Source organism: Octopus sinensis, linkage group LG8 (genome assembly GCF_006345805.1).
Source record: "Octopus sinensis linkage group LG8, ASM634580v1, whole genome shotgun sequence".
NCBI lineage: Eukaryota > Metazoa > Mollusca > Cephalopoda > Octopoda > Octopodidae > Octopus > Octopus sinensis.
In genome coordinates this window covers 91270814-91291480 of record NC_043004.1, presented here as the reverse complement: position 1 = coordinate 91291480, position 20667 = coordinate 91270814, and the positions used below count along the sequence as shown (strand labels likewise).

Here is a 20667-nt window from a genome sequence, read left to right as displayed (position 1 = left end):
AATGCAGGGCACAGTCATCACTTCATGGGGTATTTACAAAGTATCCACATAACCAATGAGTGCTTAGAAGATATGTATCTTTAGACTTACAGTATATTTCTAACATAGCCACTAGTCAAAAATGTTTTAATTTGTATTATTATTTTTGTGGAAGGTGTTTGTAAGCCATTTAAGAAACATACAAAAGCCGTTCGATTCACTTCAACATTTAAGTTTAATTTGTCAAAATATTTTCGTCGCTTTAAGACCGCGACCTGTTCACTGACAAAAATCCGTTGAAGTGAATCGAACAGCTTTTGCATGTTTCTTAAATGGCTTACAAACACCTTCCATGCTGCAATTGTTTTCGTTTCAGCACACAATCTCAGATCAAATCACTTGCTATGCAAGTACATCTCCATAATATTATTTTTGTCTTTTTTCATTTTCTGAGAAGTTAAGTCTACTTCCAACAGCAGCCATAGACTCATGGGGCTGGAGCTTAACTGAATTTTCAAGGCATTCAGGCTAATATTCCTCCGTCTCTCTCTTAAAGGGACTCTAGCAAAGTCAAGCCCCAGTTGCCATTGAGTGTTCTGTGACAATGTGAAATGAAGAGCCTAGCTGAAGGACACAATGTACTACCCAAACTGAAAATCTAAGCCACACACTATCACAGTTTGAGAAGTGAAGAATGCATAATCAATTTGATTGAACTGATATTTAATTAATTAACTCTGAAAGCATAAAAGGCAAAGTCAAACCCAGATAAATTTGAACATAAGATGGAAAGGGATGACTCTAAATACCACAATGTACTTTCATAAATGCTATACTGTCTCTGCTAATCCAGTGTTCTTTGCAGCAACAGTTATCAACACAATACAAACAACAACATTCCTTTCTACTATAGACAGGTGCTTGGTTCCTGGAAGTTTAGCACATTATTCCTGATGTGGAAAGCCTACAGCAACTGGATTGGTGAACTAGAATAAGGTGAAAAGCTGATAAGAGTGATTGTTAACAACCAATGGTAGATCTCTCTGAAGAGAGAAATATTGGTTTAAAATTTTGGCACAAGGCCAGCAATTTGAGGGAGGGAGTAAGTTGATTATATTGGCCCCAGTGATCAACTGGTACTTATTTTATTGACTCTGAAAGAATAAAGGGCAAAGTCGACCTCAGCAGAATTTGAACTTAGAAGGTGGATGAAAAGCCTCTAAGCATTTTGCCTGACATGGCAACAGTTCTTATTTCTTTACTGCCCATAAGGAGCTACACACAGAGGGGATGAACAAGGACAGACAAATGGATTAAATCGATTACATCGACCCCAGTGCATAACTGGTACTTAATTTATCGACCCCCAAAGGATGATAGGCAAAGTCGACCTCGGCGGAATTTGAACTCAGAACGTAGTGGCAGACGAAATACCGCTAAGCATTTCACCCGGCGTGCTAACATTTCTGCCAGCTCGCCGCCTTTGAAGAGAGAAATATTAGAAAAGAGTACACATTAACCAGGACAAGTTGGTGGGTTTGCAACTCAGCACGAGGAGAAGGAAGTCCACATCAACCAATGTTGTGGGTCTCTGGACAACTAGTTAAGATGCACAGAGCCTAGTTCAGTCTGAATATACAGCTAGATAGAAAACTGCAATGAGGTTCAATCAGAGTGGTCATTCTCACCTAGAAACGGTCTGAGAGGAAGGCGGCGAGCTGGCAGAATCGTTAGCACGCCGGGCGAAATGCTTAGCGGTATTTCGTCTGCGTTACGTTGTAAGTTCAAATTCCGCCGAGGTCAACTTTGCCTTTCATCCTTTCGGGGTCGATAAATTAAGTACCAGTTACGCACTGGGGTCGATGTAATCGACTTAATACCTATGTCTGTCCTTGTTTGTCCCCTCTGTGTTTAGCCACTTGTGGGTAATAAAGAAATAGGTCTGAGAGGAAGCTCCTGAAAAGTTTAGTAGAGATGGTGAATGCATACATAACCTTCTGCATATATTACTTCCTCACAGATAGTACTACCTCAGCATTCACCTGAGCAGGCTAAATGCCTGCTCTTTTGATTGTTATGGAAGGGACATATCCCATTATTCAGAAAGCCCATTTGCCAGCAACATCTGTTGCATAGACAGCCTGGTATGATGTGGCAAGCTGGCAGAAACGTTAGCACGCCGGGCGAAATGCTTAGCGGTATTTCGTCTGCCGTTACGCTCTGAGTTCAAATTCCGCCGAGGTCGACTTTGCCTTTCATCCTTTCGGAGTCGATTAATTAAGTACCAGTTACGCACTGGGGTCGATATAATCGACTTAATACCTATGTCTGTCCTTGTTTGTCCCCTCTGTGTTTAGCCCCTTTAGGGTAGTAAAGAAATAGGTATGATGTGACTGATGATGTGCATCTACAGAGCTCCCTGAATGATATGTAGTTATTGTGTTAGGATTATATTTCGACAATTAGTTGGGTTTTTTTCTTTGATCGAGTTGCAGTTTTTATGTCAAGTAAAGACCAAGTTAAGTGCCTGGTATCTGGTATGCTGTCTCTTTGTTATTAAGGTGATACAATCCATGGACATTCCACCAACTGTCTTGCTCTATCATAGCTGCATATAGAAAATTAGGGGTGAAAAAGAGCAGCAACATTCTTAGAGAAGCTATGGATGCTGATGAGAATGATCCAACTAGAGGTTATTGATAGCTTCCTGAAATCTTTGGCCTGGCACTACCAGTTCAAGATAAATTCTACAGAGTGTTGTTGTTGTTGTCATTCAAGGTGGTAAAGTGGCAGAATTGTTAGCGTGTTGAACAAAATGCTTAGCAGTTTTTCTTCCAGTTCTCAGCATTCTGAGTGCAAATTCTGCCAGGATTGACTTTGCGTTTCATCCCTTCAAGACTAAAAACATGAAGTACCAGTTAGATACTGGGATCAATGTAATTGATTAACCCCCTCCTCCAAAGTTTGGGCCTTGTGCCTATAGTAGAAAGGATTATTATTATTATTATAATCAACGAGGCAAGCAGGCAGAATTGCTAGCACAATGATCAAAGTGTTTAGTGGCATTTTGTCCGTCCTTAGGTTCTGCGTTTAAATTCCGCCGAGGTTGTCTTTGCCTTTCATACTTTTGAGGTCGATAAATTAAGTACCAGTCAAGTACTGGGGTTGATGTGATTGACTATTCCCCTCCCCTCAAATTCCAGGCATTGTGCCTATAGTAGAAAGGATTATTATTATCATTATTATTATCATTATTATTATTATTATTATTATTAAAGGCAGTAAGGTGGCCAGCTGGCAGAATCGTTAGAAAGCCAGGCAGAATGCCTATCAGCATTTCATCCATCCTTACGTTCTGTGTTCAAATTGTGTCAAGGTTGATTTTTACCTTTCATCTTTTTGAGGTCAATAAATGAAGTACCAGTGAAACACTGGGGTCAATGTAATCGACTAGTCCTCTCCCCAAAAATTTCAGGCATTGTGCCTATAGTAGAAAGGATTATTATTATTATTATTATTAATGCTGCTGCAAGTTGACATGCTGGTCAAAGTGCTTAGTGACATTTTGTCGATCTTTAGCTTCTGCATTCAAATACCACCAAGGTTGACTTATCCTCTCGTGGAGCACTGAAGTCAATGGAATTGACTATCCTCCTACCCCAAAATTTCAGGCCTTGTGCCTGTGGTAGAAATGGTTATTATTATTATTATTATTCAGTCTGTTCGAGAGAAATTCCGGGCTGGGGCCAATGGATAATTTCCAAAGGTCTCTCACCTGGCAGTGCTACCGAGGGGCTCTGCCTGTTTGGGATAAACTCTACTGGCACGGAAGTGCCGTCAGACGGGCCTGCCTGAGGTGCGCCCAGGACGACGAAACCGTTCTGCATGCACTCGTCCAGTGCCCGAGTATTGCTGAACTATGGGTTTATGTCGAACAGCTACTGTCGCGTATAGGAAGGATCCGGCTATCAGCTGAATCCATAGTGAGGATTGCCCCACCGACCTCCTTTAACTGGGAAGGCAAGGCAGTTTTCGTTTGCCTAGTGGCTGTAGCGAAAGAGGTGATATGGTGGACCTGTTTGAAAGGGCTAAGGTCAGACACTTTCCTCTTTGGCCAAGGCCTCATCAACTTTTTCAAGTTTCACTTGAAAAGGAAGATGAGAGTAGAGAGGGAAGTGATGTCTGGTAGCAAGTTTATTGAAAAGTGGGTGAATGTCGCAAGAATGGCCAGTATGAACGGACCAATTCTGAGGATACACCTGTGAAAATTAAAAGGAAATATAAAAGGAGAATGGGGCTCTCTACCCCACTTTTGATCAGGCTCCCGTGGCTTTTATAGGTTTTTCCACGAGTAACCTTTCGAAGCGCCTCCCCCTATTGAGAGTTTTAATTGTTACTTATATTTCGTTGTCATCCTGCTTTTGTACACGGACTTTTCAAACGGGCAAAACCCTTTGTAACTTTCGTCCTGTGTTTTGTCCCTTTATGTTTTAATTGATTTTTGTCAGCCCTTGTGGCCAATAAACAACCGAATTGTTATTATTATTATTATTATTATTATTATTATTATTATTATTATTATTATTACTATTATTAAACGCAGTTTGATGGCATAATTTTAAAAGAAGCAGACAAATACTATACCGTGTTAAGTTACGGTCCATTACATTCTGAGTCCAAATCCTGCCAAGTTGAACTTTGTCCTGACATCCTTCTAGGTTGGTAAAATAAGTGCCAATCAAATACAAAGGAACAATATAACTGGTACTTATTTAATTGACCCCAAAAGGATGAAAGGCAAAGTCGACCTCGGCAGAATTTGAACTCAGAACGTAACGGCAAATGAAATACCGGTAAACATTTCGCCCAGTGTGCTAACGTTTCTGCCAGCTCCCCGCCTTAAAGGAACAATTATAATCAGCTGTACCTTCCACCTACTAACTATTATGGCTTCATAGCTATATCTATTAGAAATCATTACTGGTATAACAGTGACAGTGCCTCTCTCTCTCTCTCATCTATCTATCTATCTGTCTGTCTGTCTCATTGGTCTGTCTCTCTATTGAATAGCTCTCAATGCTCAACTGACAGTTGTTGACCGACCAACCACTCAGCAAGGATTAGGGACCATGAAAACTGGCTTTAGAGGTAAGTATTACAAATTGTCAACTTATTCACTAAAGCTCGACTCACTGACAAAGGAGTGGTGACAAAATTGAAAACCTTCTAAAAGTATTCCACCAATTGTATTAAGGGTTTTGTATTTTTTTTCCTCTTAGCATTTTCTTTCCTCTTTACTCTTTTACTTGTTTCAGTCATTTGACTGTGGCCATGCCGGAGCACCGCCTTTAGTCGAGCAAATCGACTCCGGGACTTATTCTTTGTAAGCCTAGTACTTATTCTAATTGGTCTCTTTTGCCGAACCGCTAAGTAACAGGGACATAAACACACCAGCATCGGTTGTCAAGCAATGCTAGGGGAACAAACACGGACACACAAACACACACACACATATATATATATACATATATACGACAGGCTTCTTTCAGTTTCCGTCTACCAAATCCACTCACAAGGCATTGGTCGGCCCGGGGCTATAGCAGAAGACACTTGCCCAAGATGCCATGCAGTGGGACTGAACCCGGAACCATGTGGTTGGTTAGCAAGCTACTTACCACACAGCCACTCCTGGTCTTTGTTCTCCCACTTTTCATTCATTATTGTTGTTGCCATCATCATTGCATTCATAATTATAATCTTCTGGGAAATATAACTGTGTTGTCAGATAAATCCATTCATTTTTTTTTTCTTCTACATGGCACTCCATCACCACATGTCTGAAAAGAGGTAAAATTTATTCAAATTTCAAAAATGATAGAGGAAGAACTGAGCCTTAAAAAAAAAAGGGCAAAAAATTCAATGATAAAAATAAATTTTATGATAATTCAAATAATTTTTAAAAGGTTTATAATAAATTGGGGAAAGAAATGAAAATTATCTCATCAAATTTCGTCTGACACAAACAAGTGAGGGAAAATGGATATTAAGACAATAATAATGGTAACCTTAGATTTCAATCAGTTTCATCTCTGATCATCTTTCGGTATCTGATTAGGAAATGTATTTGAACCAGGAATTGTTATGCCTAAACAGGCGCTAATAATGTTTTTAATCCATGGAAGCATGGTCACATGTAGGAATGAACTGACGAAATATATACTCTTCTGTTTTGTCAACCTTTAGGTCCACAGAGACAGGTGCAGGATCGAACCTATTATCTTGGGTTAATAAGGTGAGAAAACTATTCTAGTTTCACACTAAAACAAGCTGTTGTTGTTGTTGTTATTGTTGTAGTCGTTGCTGCTGTTGTTGTTGTTGTCGTTGAATAAGTTTCTCTTAAAAGATGGACGATCTTATAAAGAGAAGCAGAATCAGATGTATCACAAAGTATCACCTTAGCCATTGTCTGGGCAGTTGTATTGGAAGGCGGTGAGCTGGCAGAAACGTTAGCACGCCTGGGCGAAATGCTTACCGGTATTTCGTCTGCCGCTACGTTCTGAGTTCAAATTCTGCCGAGGTCGACTTTGCCTTTCATCCTTTCGGGGTCGATAAATTAAGTACCAGTTATGCACTGTGGATCGATGTAATCGACTTAATCCGTTTGTCTGTCCTTGTTTGTCCCTTCTGTGTTTAGCCCCTTGAGTAGTAAAGAAATAGATGTATTGGATTAACACTTTAGCTTTTAAACTCGCGATATCTAACCCAAATAACCCACGTGTTCATCTTCCCGCACATACCCTACACTGTCCGTTCTTAAAATAAACAATCACATCATCGAAACTACGAGATAAAGTATGATTAAATCAAAACAATACGAATAAATAAAGATTACATTTGACAGAAATCTGAATGCTAAAGGATTAAGGTGAGCGAAGTTATGTCCCTTACATTAGAACATAAGATTGCCATTGAAGTTAGTGAATATTATTTTAGGCTTTCCAAATTATTGATCGTTTTCAAAATTATTTGAGAGATAGACATTAGAAATAAGGTTCAAAAAGGACATCCTGCACACGTGTGGAAAAGCTATCATGACTCTACCATGTTGTGATATAAAAAAAAGACATTGATGATAATAATAAAAGAATAAGAAAATTTATTTTAACCAACGTTGGTTTGGAATAGTTCTAAACTGTGAAGGCTTGTGGCACAGGATATTTGGGTGTTTGAATTATGTTCATTTGGCCACAGTAGCGCATTATATTCTTGAGCAAGGCACTTCACTTCAAGTTTCTACAGACCACTCTACTGAGAATTAGCTTCAGCAACATCTGGAGTTGGGGTAGCCTTGTAATGAACTAGCATCTTGTTCAGAGGTTAGTCTTGTACTCTCCGTTGCTTAAACACCACAGAAACCAGGATAAACTCCAGCCTAATGGACCTTTCGATTTGAGACAAACTTTAATGTTTTAACTTTTTACTTGTTTGATGAGTAATATGGTCAAGAATATGTTTTGAATACTGAAATAGAATGTCTTTGCCTAAGTTGGAAATAATAAAATGCTTTGGTATGGAATAGTATATAATATAATAATAATGATTTTGAATTTTGCCACAAGAGCAGCAATTTTGTAGGAGGGGATGAGTCGATTACATCGACCCCAGTGTTCAACTGGTATTTATTTTATCAACCCCAAAAGGATGAAAGGCAATGTCAACCACAGCAAAATTTGATGAATAATAATAATAATATTAACTCTTTCTACTATTGGCACAAAAAGCTTAAAATTTTAGCAAAGGGGTCTCATCAGTTACATCAACCCCAGTGTTCAACTGGTACTTATTTTATTGACCCCAAAAGGATGAAAGGCAAAGACAACCCTGACAGAATTTGAATTCAGAATGTAAAGCCAGAAAAAAAATGCCACTGAGCATTTTGTCCGACGAGCTGGAACAAATACCACAAGCCATCCTGTCTGATGTTCTTACATTCCTGCGAATCCACTGTCTTAGCTTGGTACTTTTTTAGCAACCCCAAAAGAATGAAAGGCAAAGTTGATGCTGGCAGGATTTGAACTTGGAGCGGGGTGGGTCAGGGCAAGTAGCGAGAAGCATTCTCTCTGACATTCTAGTAGCTGCCAATTCACCACCTGAATTATAAATGATAATTTTATTTTAGAAAGCTACCAGACTCCCCTGACACCTGTGCCAGTAGCACGTAAAAAGCACCCATTACACTCATGGAGTGGTTGGCGTTAGGAAGGGCATCCAGCTGTAGAAACACTGCCAGATCAGACTGGAGCCTGGTGCAGCCTCCTCGCTTCCCAGACCCTAGTCGAACCGTCCAACCTGTGCTAGCACGGAAAACGGACGTTAAACGATGATGATGATGATGATGCTAATAATTCTGCCAGCTCACTGCCTTTGCCTTAATAATAATAACGATGATTATAATGATTTTGTTATATACAGTGTTCAGGTGCACTACAGTTTATAGGAAAAAGATAAAGGAGGAGACTGAATAGTAATAAGTCAAGTAAAGAATTAAAACAACAATTGCCCAAAAATGTATGTGCATAATGCACTAGAAAACAGCAAAATAGAAATAATATTATATGTATTAGAAATGTAATTGAAATAATAATAATGATAATGATAAATGTCCTGATGCAGTACCTCGCAGTGGCTGTCATGGCTTCTGGAATTATCTGAGTGGAAGTACTATCATGTACATGTTTTGTCTTGGTATAAAAAGATAGGCTACAGCAAATATTTTGCTCAATACCACAGATTTGTTTGTCAGTTGTTTGACCTTAACCAATTGGGCATGTCCCTTTGTGACTGATGATATGTGCATCTCTGATCACAAGCAGGAGTAGTGGGGGAGCACCACAACCATGTGCTGAGAAGAATTCTTTGGAACTTGAATAATTCACCTCTGGAAACATAGGTGGTTCTTTCAATATCCTTAAGCAAACCTTATTCAGTACCTTTTGAATGGGATGGGCTGCTTGACTTGAAAATTCTAACTGGGCCCTACCTACAAGGTCATGCATTGTTTATCTTGATATGAGATCACCATGTTGCGCACATACAGTTGTGATGCATGTGCCTGGTGTATCCTTATCAGATAGGTAGTCATGATAGGTATATTGGACGTCATACATTTGCACCTCAGTGTCACTTTGATGGCATACACTGCTCTCTCACTCAATAATAATAATCCTTTCTGCTATTGACACAAGGCCTGAAATTTGTGGGGAGAGGTTAAGTCGATCACATCAACCCCCAGTACTTGACTGGTACTTAATTTATCAACCCCAGAAAAATGAAAGGCAAAGTCGATCTCAGTGGAATTTGAACTCAGAAGTTAGAGATGGATGAAATGTCACTAAGCATCTAGCCAAGCATGCTAATAATTCTGCCAGCTTGCCACCTCAACAATCATCATCATCATCATCATTTAGCATCCGCTTTCCATGCTAGCATGGGTTGGACGGTTCAACTGGGGTCTGGGAAGCCAGAAGGCTGCGCCAGGCCCAGTCTGATCTGACAATGTTTCTATGGCTGGATGCCCTTCCTAACGCCAACCACTCCGTGAGTGTAGTGCATGCTTTTCACATGCCACCGGCACGGAGGCCAGGCGAGGCTGGCAACGGCCACGATCAGATGGTGCTTTTTACGTGCCACCGGCAGGGGGGCCAGGCGAGGCTGGCAACGGCCACGATCGGATGGTGCTTTTCATGTGCCACCGGCACGGAGGCCCGTTAGGGCAACGCTGAATAATAATAATAATAATAATAATAATGATAATAATAACAAAGACTAGGGAGACAGATCCCTAACCCGGAACATGTGCTGCAATACATTCTCCAGCTCCAACCTAGTTGCAACATCTGCAAACCTGGGTATCACCACCTGTTATGGAGAGGAAGCAAAAATATATGGTTATAGGAGTCTGACTGGCCGCTATCTGTTTGTACCTGTCAAAACCTCAAGCAGTGTTGATTTCCTCCACAAAATTGAGATAACTGCAGCTTATCTGAGAAATGAGCCACATGAGGTGGGGGTGGTTGCTGCAGTGAGTGTCACTAGCTATTCTCCATAGCAACACTGTTGCAGTCATGCCTGCAGGGTGCAGCTAACCAGGCAATTTGTTCTGGGGTATACGGCAAGTTGGCAGAAACGTTAGCACGCCGGCGAAATGTTTTGCGGTATTTCGTCTGTCGTTACGTTGTGAGTTCAAATTCCGCTAAGGTCGACTTTGCCTTTCATCCTTTCAGGGTCGATAAATTAAGTACCAGTTACACACTGGGGTCGATATAATCGACTTAATACCTATGTCTGTCCTTGTTTGTCCCCTCTATGTTTAGCCCCTTGTGGGCAATAAAGAAATAGGTATACGATCTGTTACTCGTTACCCCAGCTACTTAATCCCTCCCTGTTTTTCTTCTTCGTTGTTTCCTTGTAATTAAATTGTGATCCAATATTTATGTAAATAAAAGACACAAAAATATTTTCAATACTGTGTCCGTCAAAAAATAGGCACGAAATATTTTAACAAAATTGGTCTACAACACTTTTGAAATAATTTATGTGAATGATGTCTTGTTGATGACTGAGAAAATACCAAAATACTTTTTCAGTTGGGGATCAATTTATATTCCAGACATCTTTCCCTGCTTTAAAAAATTTTTTATTTATTTATTTGTTCCCTCTGCCAAGGAAGGAGGTTATATTTTCATCAGCATTGGTTTGTCTGTCTGTGTGCAAAATAACTCAAAAAGTTGTGAACAGTATTTGATGAAACTTGCAGGGAAAGTTAGTAATGACACAAGGAACAGATGATGAAATTTTGGTAGTGATCCAGGAATTTTTATGGATTCTTGAAGGATTTTTCATTTGTTATATTTACTTTACATGAAGCATTGTTACATTCTTTGATTATCTCCCTTGAAAACTTGTTGCTATTTCCAAAGTTTATTTTCATTTCTCTGCTAGTAATTTTACTCGCGTATCTATCTTAAAATGAGCTGCTTGGCGGAGGTCTGCAGAACTTGCTGTTGTCATTGATGTATTATAACTGCTTCAGATGATCCCTTTGTTTTTTTTTTACCCCCGCCAAGGAAGTTATGTTTTTGCCAGCGTTGCTTTGGGAAATTGGGCGATTTTCAGCATGCGTGTATATGGATGGAAATGAGCTGCTTGGCGACTCTCTGAGTACTTTTCTAGTTTTTATTATTTTTTTTTATTTATTCAGCATCTTCTCTCACTTTGTGTTTTGCACTGATTGTAATACCATAATATTCAAATGAGAAATTTTGTCTGTTTTAGGGCAAAGAATAATGAGTTGTCTGCTGAGATTTCTAAGCTAAAAAAAGAAGTCGAGGTCATCAATGAAGAGAATTCCAGTTATCTGTCCTATGAGAAAAGGTAGTTGTTTTGCAGAATCCTTTCTTAGCTGATTGTTTAAAATACAATATTTTTTATTCTCTCCTCAACTCTCTCTCTCTCTCTCTCTCTCTCTCTCTCTCTCTCTCTCTCTCTCATACACACACACACGCATACATATATATATACACACGGTGTGCAAGGGAAACGACTGCACTGGTATGATCATGTGTTGCATATGGATGAGGACAGCTGTGTGAAGAAGTGTCACACCCCAACAGTGGAGGGAACCTGTGGAAGAGGCAAACCCAGGAAGACCTGGGATTAGGTAGTAAAGCATGATCTTCGAATGTTGGGTCTCACAGAGGCAATGACAAGTGACCAAGACCTTTGGAGATATGCTGTGCTTGAGAAGACCCGTTAAACCAAGTGAGATCATAGGTGTGGGCAGTGCCAGAGTCACATAACTGACCCTTTTAAGAGTACCCTTCAATCGTCGGGCAATATACTGTGATTGAGAAGACCTGTTGAGTCAAGCAAAATCAATGCCATGGCTAATGCCAGTGCTGCTTGACTGGCCCCCGTGCTGGGGGATGCATAAAAAGGACCCACTACACTCTCAGAGTGGTTGGCGTTAGGAAGGGCATCCAGCTGTAGAAACTCTGCCAGATCAGGATTGAAGCCTGGTGCAGCCATCTGGTTTTCCAGTCCTCAGTCAAATCACCCAACCCACGCTAGCATGGAAAGCGGACATTAAACAATGATGATGATGATATATATATATATATATATGACAGACTCTCTCATCAAAAATGACATGTGTGTTTCAGCTTTTGCCGAACTACCTGCACAAATGATTTTGTTTATGGTGATCAAGTGTACGTGCTGTACATTAGCTCACTCCCTCAATCAAATTGATGTTACCTGAACAGGTGTACAGTGTACCATGCGTCAGGTGTTGAAGTGATTGCAGAGTAACATGGTATGAAGTGTTTTACTCAAGAACACAACACACCACCTGGTCTAGGAATTGAAACCATGATCTCGCGATTGTGAGTGCAACGCCCTAAACATTGGGCCATGCATCCTCATACACACACACACACACACATGTATGTATACTCTCTTTTACTTGTTTCAGTCATTTGACTGCGGCCATGCTGGAGCACCACCTTTAGTCGAGCAAATCGACCCCGGGACTTATTCTTTGTAAGCCCAGTACTTATTCTATCGGTCTCTTTTGCCGAACCGCTAAGTGACGGGGACGTAAACACACCAGCATCGGTTGTCAAGCAATGCTGGGGGGACAAATACACACACGCATACATATATATGACGGGCTTCTTTCAGTTTCCGTTTACCAAATCCACTCACAAGTCTTTGGTCGGCCCGAGGCTATAGCAGAAGACACTTGCCCAAGATGCCACGCAGTGGGACTGAACCCGGAACCATGTGGTTGGTTAGCAAGCTACTTACCACACAGCCACTCCTGTATGTATATTTTTACACACACACACAGACAAACGAAAAAATGAAAAAGGAAACTGAAATGGCAGACGGATATGATAAATGGAAAGGAACAAATAAACCTGGCAATCCTTTCCTCAGCAATGGAGATGAGAATCAGCATCGTTGCTGCATGTTGACAGTTCAAAGACTTTCAATTCCAAGGCTGATGTGAAAATTTCCATGTCTATGTGCCTTTTTCATCAATTGCTTCCATGCTTCAGTTTGATTTTCATTACCATATTCATAGCGCTCACAGCCATCTACCATCAGCACCCATACTGTAAATCCTCGAGTATAATCCGCCTTTTTTTCCCAAAATTTAAAGGTCAAAATCCCCAGTGCGTACTATATACAAGGTTAAAAATGAAAAATATTTTCTAAGCAATATCCGAGTCTCTATTTGCTGTCCGGCAATGTTTATTCAAACGCATTTTGTGATGTCGGGCGCGAAAATGCCTTAAGCTAAGCCTGAAAGCAATGAAGTCATAAAAGAATCATCCATAGTAGTAAGCAACATTTATTAAACATTATTACTGTTATTACTGTTATTTCTTTATTTTCTGCAAACAAAATGCACAAAAAAGCTACACGTTTGCATTATGTTATATATATACAATAATAATAAAGGATGTTATATAGACCTCCTTGACTCAAGTTAGAGAAGGGGTGCATTTATATACACAAGGTTTAGGTTTTTCAGAGTTACAGCCCCCTAAAAATCCCCTGCGTATTATACTCAAGGGTGGACTATACTCAAGGTTTTACGGTATATATATATATATATGTGTGTGTGTGTTAAATGACAAGAATAACAAATTTGTATTCTGTAAAAGTTTAGAGTAACCTATCAGATTTTATTATAACGGAACATAACAAACAAAATTTGTAGCTTATTCCTTATCAGTCAATGACCAAAAGATCATTACTACTTTACTACTTCACACCTTTAACGTTGATATTGTTCACTATTGGTGGCACCAGTGGTGAAAAGCCACTGGGAATAGCTAACTAATGTTCAGGACAATGACAAAAATAAACACAACAAAATAGAATATACATATGCAACAAAAAAAGCCGTGCGACCACAAGACAGAATGACATGGGATAATGCAAAGGGAAATATCCTTTAGTACTGCAGACAAAAGAAGGGCAGAGAGAAAGTCAGAATGATCTATACACTACAATACTATGTTGTATAACACATTGTCATATTATATAATTCATTACCATGCTGTATACCACAGTCCTCTAAACATCAATGAAGAAATCATGTTCTTTCATATTTGTTGCAGAGCTGAAACTCTGGCTGCAGAAATAAGAGATTTACAAGGAGAACTTGGAGATTACAACACTGTGAGTTCATTCACTTTTGATATAAGGGTATAATGATAAAAAAAAAAGAACAAAAACCTAAATATCGGGCATGGATACAAACAATATAGTAAGCAAACTCATAAACACACACACACACACACACAAAATGCACATACAAAACCCAGACACACATACACACATGTATTCACACGCACACACACACAGAGATAATGATACAAATGTATGCATAGATAAGGATACACATCAGAGAAAACTGGAATGGTCTAATCAGAACAAGAGGGGACATGTGGGGTGGGAAGTCACAGAAGAAATCACAGAATGTTAATCTTCTGGAAGCCGTTCAGCAACGTGCAACCAAGAGAATACCCTCCATCAGGCATTTGCCATATTCTGAATGCCTTACTTCCCTGGGCATGGATACATTGAAACGCTGACGTCTGGCAGACACCCATAAAATTATTAACCATCTTACAAACAATAACTCTGAGCACTTTTTCAAACTCCACCCGTCTAACACCCGTGGACATGTTTACAAAGTCAGAAAGCAGCATAGCTCCCATGACTTTTGGAAACATTTTTTCACGCTAAGAGTTGCTGAAGCATGGAACAAACTGCTGGCATCAGTTGTTAGTTGTCGGACTATGATTTCACTTGGCTGGATGGCTCTTCTCAAGCACAGCATATTGCCCAATGCTCGAAGAGTGCTTTTTACATGCCGTGCATAAAAAAAATATTTGTTAAATGATTTTACATAATTTTATGTTATAATCACTGAAATACTTGTAAAATGCTATAAGTAAATTATTCCATACTTCATTCTCTTGTCATGTATTCTCTGTGTGTATGCACATGCCCATGTGTGTGTACACCCTTGCCTTGATATTGCATGATGGGTGCTAACAAGCACCACAATCATACAAGCAATGTTGTTCATTTCCAATCTTCCACGAAAATATGTCTGGCTTATAAGGAAATATTACCTTGTTTGGAAACAGCTGAGGGTTGGCATCAGGAAGGGCATCCAGCCAATGAAAATCTACCTCAACAAATTCCATCTAATCTATGCAAGCACAGAAAAGGGAATGTAAATGATGATGATGATGATGTATCATACATTATACTATATTTCACTGTAATCTTCCTTTGTAAATATTCTTTTTTCTAGTTGGTTGACAAACTAACAACAGATGAAGACATACAAGATGTGAATTATGATTATAACGATGTAAGTTGTATTTTATTGTTAAACAAATTCAGATTTAATTTCTTTTATTCATGCACTCTCTCTCCCCCTTTCTCTCCCTTCTGCTTCTCTCTCTTTCTCCACATATATGTGTGTGTGTGTTTGTATGTATGTATGTATGTATGTAATGTATGTAATGTATGTATGTATGTATGTATATATGTATGTATATATGTATATATCTATGTATGTATATATGTATGTAGATACATGGTCGGGTCGTCGGCGACTAAACTGGCAACCCCACCAAGCTTGCTTGGTGAGGAGGGTGTTTATTGGACACCCTGTGGGATGAAAAACAAAACCCGTCAAAGGGCAGAGGAACTCTTGAGAGTCAACGGCCATCCAATAAAAGTCTTAAGGCTGGATCATGCGCGGAGACATAGAAATAATCGGACTGAATACCCGATCGCGCGGTTAAACCATTGGGAGTGAAGGACTCCTGGGCTTTGTTAGGGCATCCTTCTAGGAGAAGGTAACTCAGGTAACTGGGATAACTCCGATATAAAACCTGCGGCTCAGTGGTTACCGATGATGTTGACTTGTTCTTCTTTTTGGATTATGGCTGCTGTTGCTTAGTGAGTGGGATTGACTCAGTGCACAGCCTTTCCCCACTTAAAAAAAATCTTCTTGCACAGGCATTGCATGATAACAACATTGATTAAGTTTCGTGCAATGGCCATACTCGATAACAAGGGGGCAGCCACCATGTAGATACATATATGTGTGTGTGTGTATGTATATATATATATATGTATGTACATATATATATATACATATACATATATATATATATATATATATATATATATATATATAGGCACGGGAGTGGCTGTGTGGTAAGAAGCTTGCTTCCCAGCCACATGGTTCCAAGTTCAGTCCCCCTGTATGGCACCTTGGGCAAGTGTCTTCTATTATAGCCTCAGACTGACCAAAACTTTGTGAGTGGATTTGGTAAGCGGAAACTGAAAGAAGCTTGTACATATATACACACACACCACGCATACACACACACACACACATATTTATATATATATATGAGGTATGCTATGAGAATTTATGGAAAGGTATCCCATAGAACTCAACAAATATATATCCCTGTATATATTTACATGTGTATATGTATATTTTATATATCAACCCCAAATATGTTTGTTTACCTCACTATCTCTCTATGTATAATCGCGGTGATGTATCTTGGATGCTCCTTATGTCTTTTCTCCAACTACTACAAACAGTCCCCAACAACCCATAAAACTACACCCACCTAGTTGTACCCTTGGCTCCTTCACCCTTCATCTGTATTGCCTCAGAGCTGTAATCCTGAAGTAAATATTTTGCTAAGAGAAAAAAAAAAGGCTCTTTCCTAGTACTCCCTCTATGGCTCTACTTCCTTCAATGCCATCAGCTTAAGGAGTTCAAATCAAACATTTGTCTGTAAGAGCTCACTAGCATTGGAGGTAGTGATGAGGATGATGATGATGGTGATGGTGATGGTGGTGGTTTGGTGGGTCTTTGACACTGCCCTTTCTCCCTGAACTGAAAAAGAAACAAATTAAATAAAAAAAAAGCAAAAGCTCACTATCACCACTGCCACTGCCATCAAAACCACCATCACCTCTACCATTGCCTCCCACAACATCATGAACACCACTATCACCACCACCACCACTATAACAACCACCACTGCTACCAGCCATTCTACAATCTAGTGGTATGTTATCATTTCAGCTGAGAGTACAAAATGAAAAAGAAGTCAAAGATATTGAACGTCTGTTTGAAGCCACAAAAGAGTAAGTGAAATATTACATATTAATACTCTTTTACTCTTTTACTTGTTTCAGTCATTTGACTGCGGCCATGCTGGAGCACCACCTTTAATCGAGCAACTCGACCCCGGGACTTATTCTTTGTAAGCCCAGTACTTATTCTATCGGTCTCTTCTGCCGAACCGCTAAGTGACGGGGACATAAACACACCAGCATCGGTTGTCAAGCAATGCTTGGGGGACAAACACAGACACACAAACACATACACACACATATATATATATATACATATATACGATGGGCTTCTTTCAGTTTCCGTCTACCAAATCCACTCACAAGGCTTTGGTCGGCCCGAGGCTATAGTAGAAGACACTTGCCCAAGGTGCCACGCAGTGGGAATGAACACGGAACCATGTGGTTGGTAAACAAGCTACTTACCACACAGCCACACCTGCGCCTGTAATAGTAATTACATATTTAGTAATTAATTGTAATTACATATTTAGGACACAGTTTTGATACTACCTCCTTGCCATCCACTCCATACTTTTCAATGATAAGATAAGTACCAGTCAAGCACTGGGGCCAATGTAATTGACTACATTTTCCAACTTCTAAGATTGTTTCTCCTCCTCACATTTTGGGCTTTCATCAGCCCATATGTAAAAAAATCAAAATATATATCACTAACCCTATACAAATATACAGTCTGTAAAAAGTTAACTGAATTCTCATTTCTTTGTTTTTTATGTAGGAAAGAAAAGCAAATTTCTAAACTCGAGAAGGAACTTTCTGATGAAAAAGAACTTGCAGAGAGTTTGATTAATGATATGGTAAGAATCAACTTTTAGTTCTTCTTGGCATTTCACTTCAAAAGCACTCCTCTTTTACTTTTTTACTTGTTTCAGTCATTTTACTGCGGCCGTCCTGGAGCACCGCCTTTAGTCAAGCGAATCGACCCCAGGACTTATTCTTTGTAAGCCTAGTACCTATTCTATCAGACTCTTTTGCCAAACCGCTAAGTTACGGGGACGTAAACACACCAGCATCAGTTGTCAAGCGATGTTGGGGGGGACAAACACAGACATACAAACACACACACATACACACACACACACACACACATATATATATATATATATATATATATATATATATATATATATACACACACATATACATATATACGACGGACTTCTTTCAGTTTCTGTCTACCAAATCCACTCACAAGGATTTGGTTGGCCCAAGGCTATAGTAGAAGATACTTACCTAAGGTGCCACGCAGTGGGACTGAACCCGGAACCATGTGGTTGGTAAGCAAGCTACTTACCACACAGCCACTCCTGCGCCAGAAGACAAACCATCAGAGACAAACTCCTAAGACAAACCATCAGAGAAGATATCTACATTCTAACTTAAACCAGTTGCTAAACATAGATTCTTAAGTGTTCCTAAGTAAACACCCTGCCATATCACTAACATAGATTCCTATGTTCAGGATCTTCCTGAACAAACTCCTTACCAAGTTGAAGACAGGGATCAGAGAAACTGAGGCGTGAAAGAGCTTCTATGTAGTAATGCGACCAACTCAAAGCAACATCGAAATTTTCTTCGGTTACTGTAGTGTTGTTGTTATTTAATTCTGAGTCAACTCAGATTGAGCAGGTCAAGGATCAAACGTATCCCAGCTGTGAGCGTCCTATCTTACTGATGCATAATTTATTCTGGTATTAATGACTTGGAGGGATATGGCATTTCGTTATGCAACCATAATATACTGCAAAGTATATTAATGATTTAATAAGTCAATACCTTGTTCTGTGTTAGCAGGGCTCTTAAATCATGCTGTTAAGGTCATCTCTACAAATTGTCCATGGAAATTTGTGTGGTACTAAGATTGGAGGTGGTGTCTCAGATATGAAACGTAACAAAATCAGAGTTAGTACCTATTTCTTTACTACCCACAAGGGGCCAAACACAGAGAGGACAAACACACTGATTAAGTCGATTATATCGACCCCAGTGCGTAACTGGTACTTATTTAATCGACCCCGAAAGGATGAAAGGCAAAGTCATTCCGCCGAGGTTGACTTTGCCTTTCATCCTTTCGGGGTCGATTAAATAAGTACCAGTTACACACTGGGGTTGATATAATTGACTTAATCTGTTTGTCTGTCCTTGTTTGTCCTCTCTGTGTTTGGCCCCTTGTGGGTAGTAAAGAAATAGGTACTAACTCTGATTTTGTTACAACGTTTCATATCTGAGACACCACCTCCAATCTGGCATCTCGGATACAAAACATTTTAACAAAATCAGTGCTGACTATAATTTCTATGGAAAAGATGTAGAGATGACCCTAATATGCAATTTATCCAAGATCTGTTTACTTAATGTGACCCCCACCTCTTTTAAGATAGTAGAATGTGATTTAGGTGAGATTTGCTTTATCAGATAGATTACATCCCCTTATAGAAACTTCTTCAGTGGTGTAAGAGCAAAATTGTCGTCGTTGTTGTTTGATATTCCTTTTCAACCCATCGGTATCAAATTTCAACTTGATTTCAACATGAGCAACTACCAGTGTATAGACTGTAACATATATTATGAACCATCATCACCTCCAAACTGCTCGCTTTCACTGGAACTGTTACCATACTGAATTATAGTGCCCAAGCTGGTTTGAATTTTATGATTCCAGAGATGTCGATGCTGCATTTCAGAACATCCTCAGTTCAATCTGGGCTGCACCTGAAACATTAGTACCACACAAGTGCTTAAAAATCCCAAAGCGCAATTTGGGAGACTGCAGTAGTCCAGCTTGTCAGGAAAGAACGTCATGGTGCTAAACAGGAATATAGACTAAATAGAACAGAGGAGAATAGAAAAAGGTGCAACAGATAATTCAACTATCTCAAGCAAGTGACAAAAAAGGCAGTGCTTGAATTTGAACAATGTATAGCAATCAGCCCTGACAGCAAAGTGTTCTGGGAGTATGTATATTCAAAGCAGAGACTTCACTCTCCACTTGGCCCTCTTTGCAATCCCCACACAAGTTGCATTAATAATGATCCTAAAGAATGTACAGAGCTTATTGCTGAATGTTATGCTGGCATTTTTACCTTTGAAAATCCAAATGTATCATCTTCACCACTTCTGATATCAAATTCTATAACATCTGTGGAATTTACACCTGCAACGATGCAATCCCATCTCAAGAATAAGCACAACTACGCTTCTCCTAATCTTGATGGTGTTACTTATCTGCTTCTCAAATGTGGTGGGTTCTTTCTTTTGCACCAGCTTTCATTCTTCTTCCAATTCTGCCTTAATAACTGTATTACTCCAGGGCAGGGGAAAATTGCCAGCATCGTTCCCTTGTTCCAAAAATGGTACTCACATATCACCTGTCAATTACTGTTCAGTCAGTCTCACTAGCTACAT

At 39.5% G+C, this 20667-nt stretch overlaps 1 protein-coding gene across 1 annotated transcript in view; it reads left to right on the top strand.

Annotated features, from left to right (window-relative positions):
* LOC115215136 (intraflagellar transport protein 74 homolog) overlaps nt 1-20667 on the top strand; it is a 93795-nt gene that overhangs the window by 21483 nt on the left and 51645 nt on the right. Inside the window, exons 5-11 of the mRNA XM_029784309.2 lie at nt 5050-5127; nt 6223-6271; nt 11314-11412; nt 14172-14232; nt 15380-15439; nt 17189-17250; nt 17981-18059. Of these exons, the coding sequence (XP_029640169.1) occupies nt 5050-5127; nt 6223-6271; nt 11314-11412; nt 14172-14232; nt 15380-15439; nt 17189-17250; nt 17981-18059 (488 nt within the window). The remainder of the gene's footprint in view (nt 1-5049; nt 5128-6222; nt 6272-11313; nt 11413-14171; nt 14233-15379; nt 15440-17188; nt 17251-17980; nt 18060-20667) is intronic.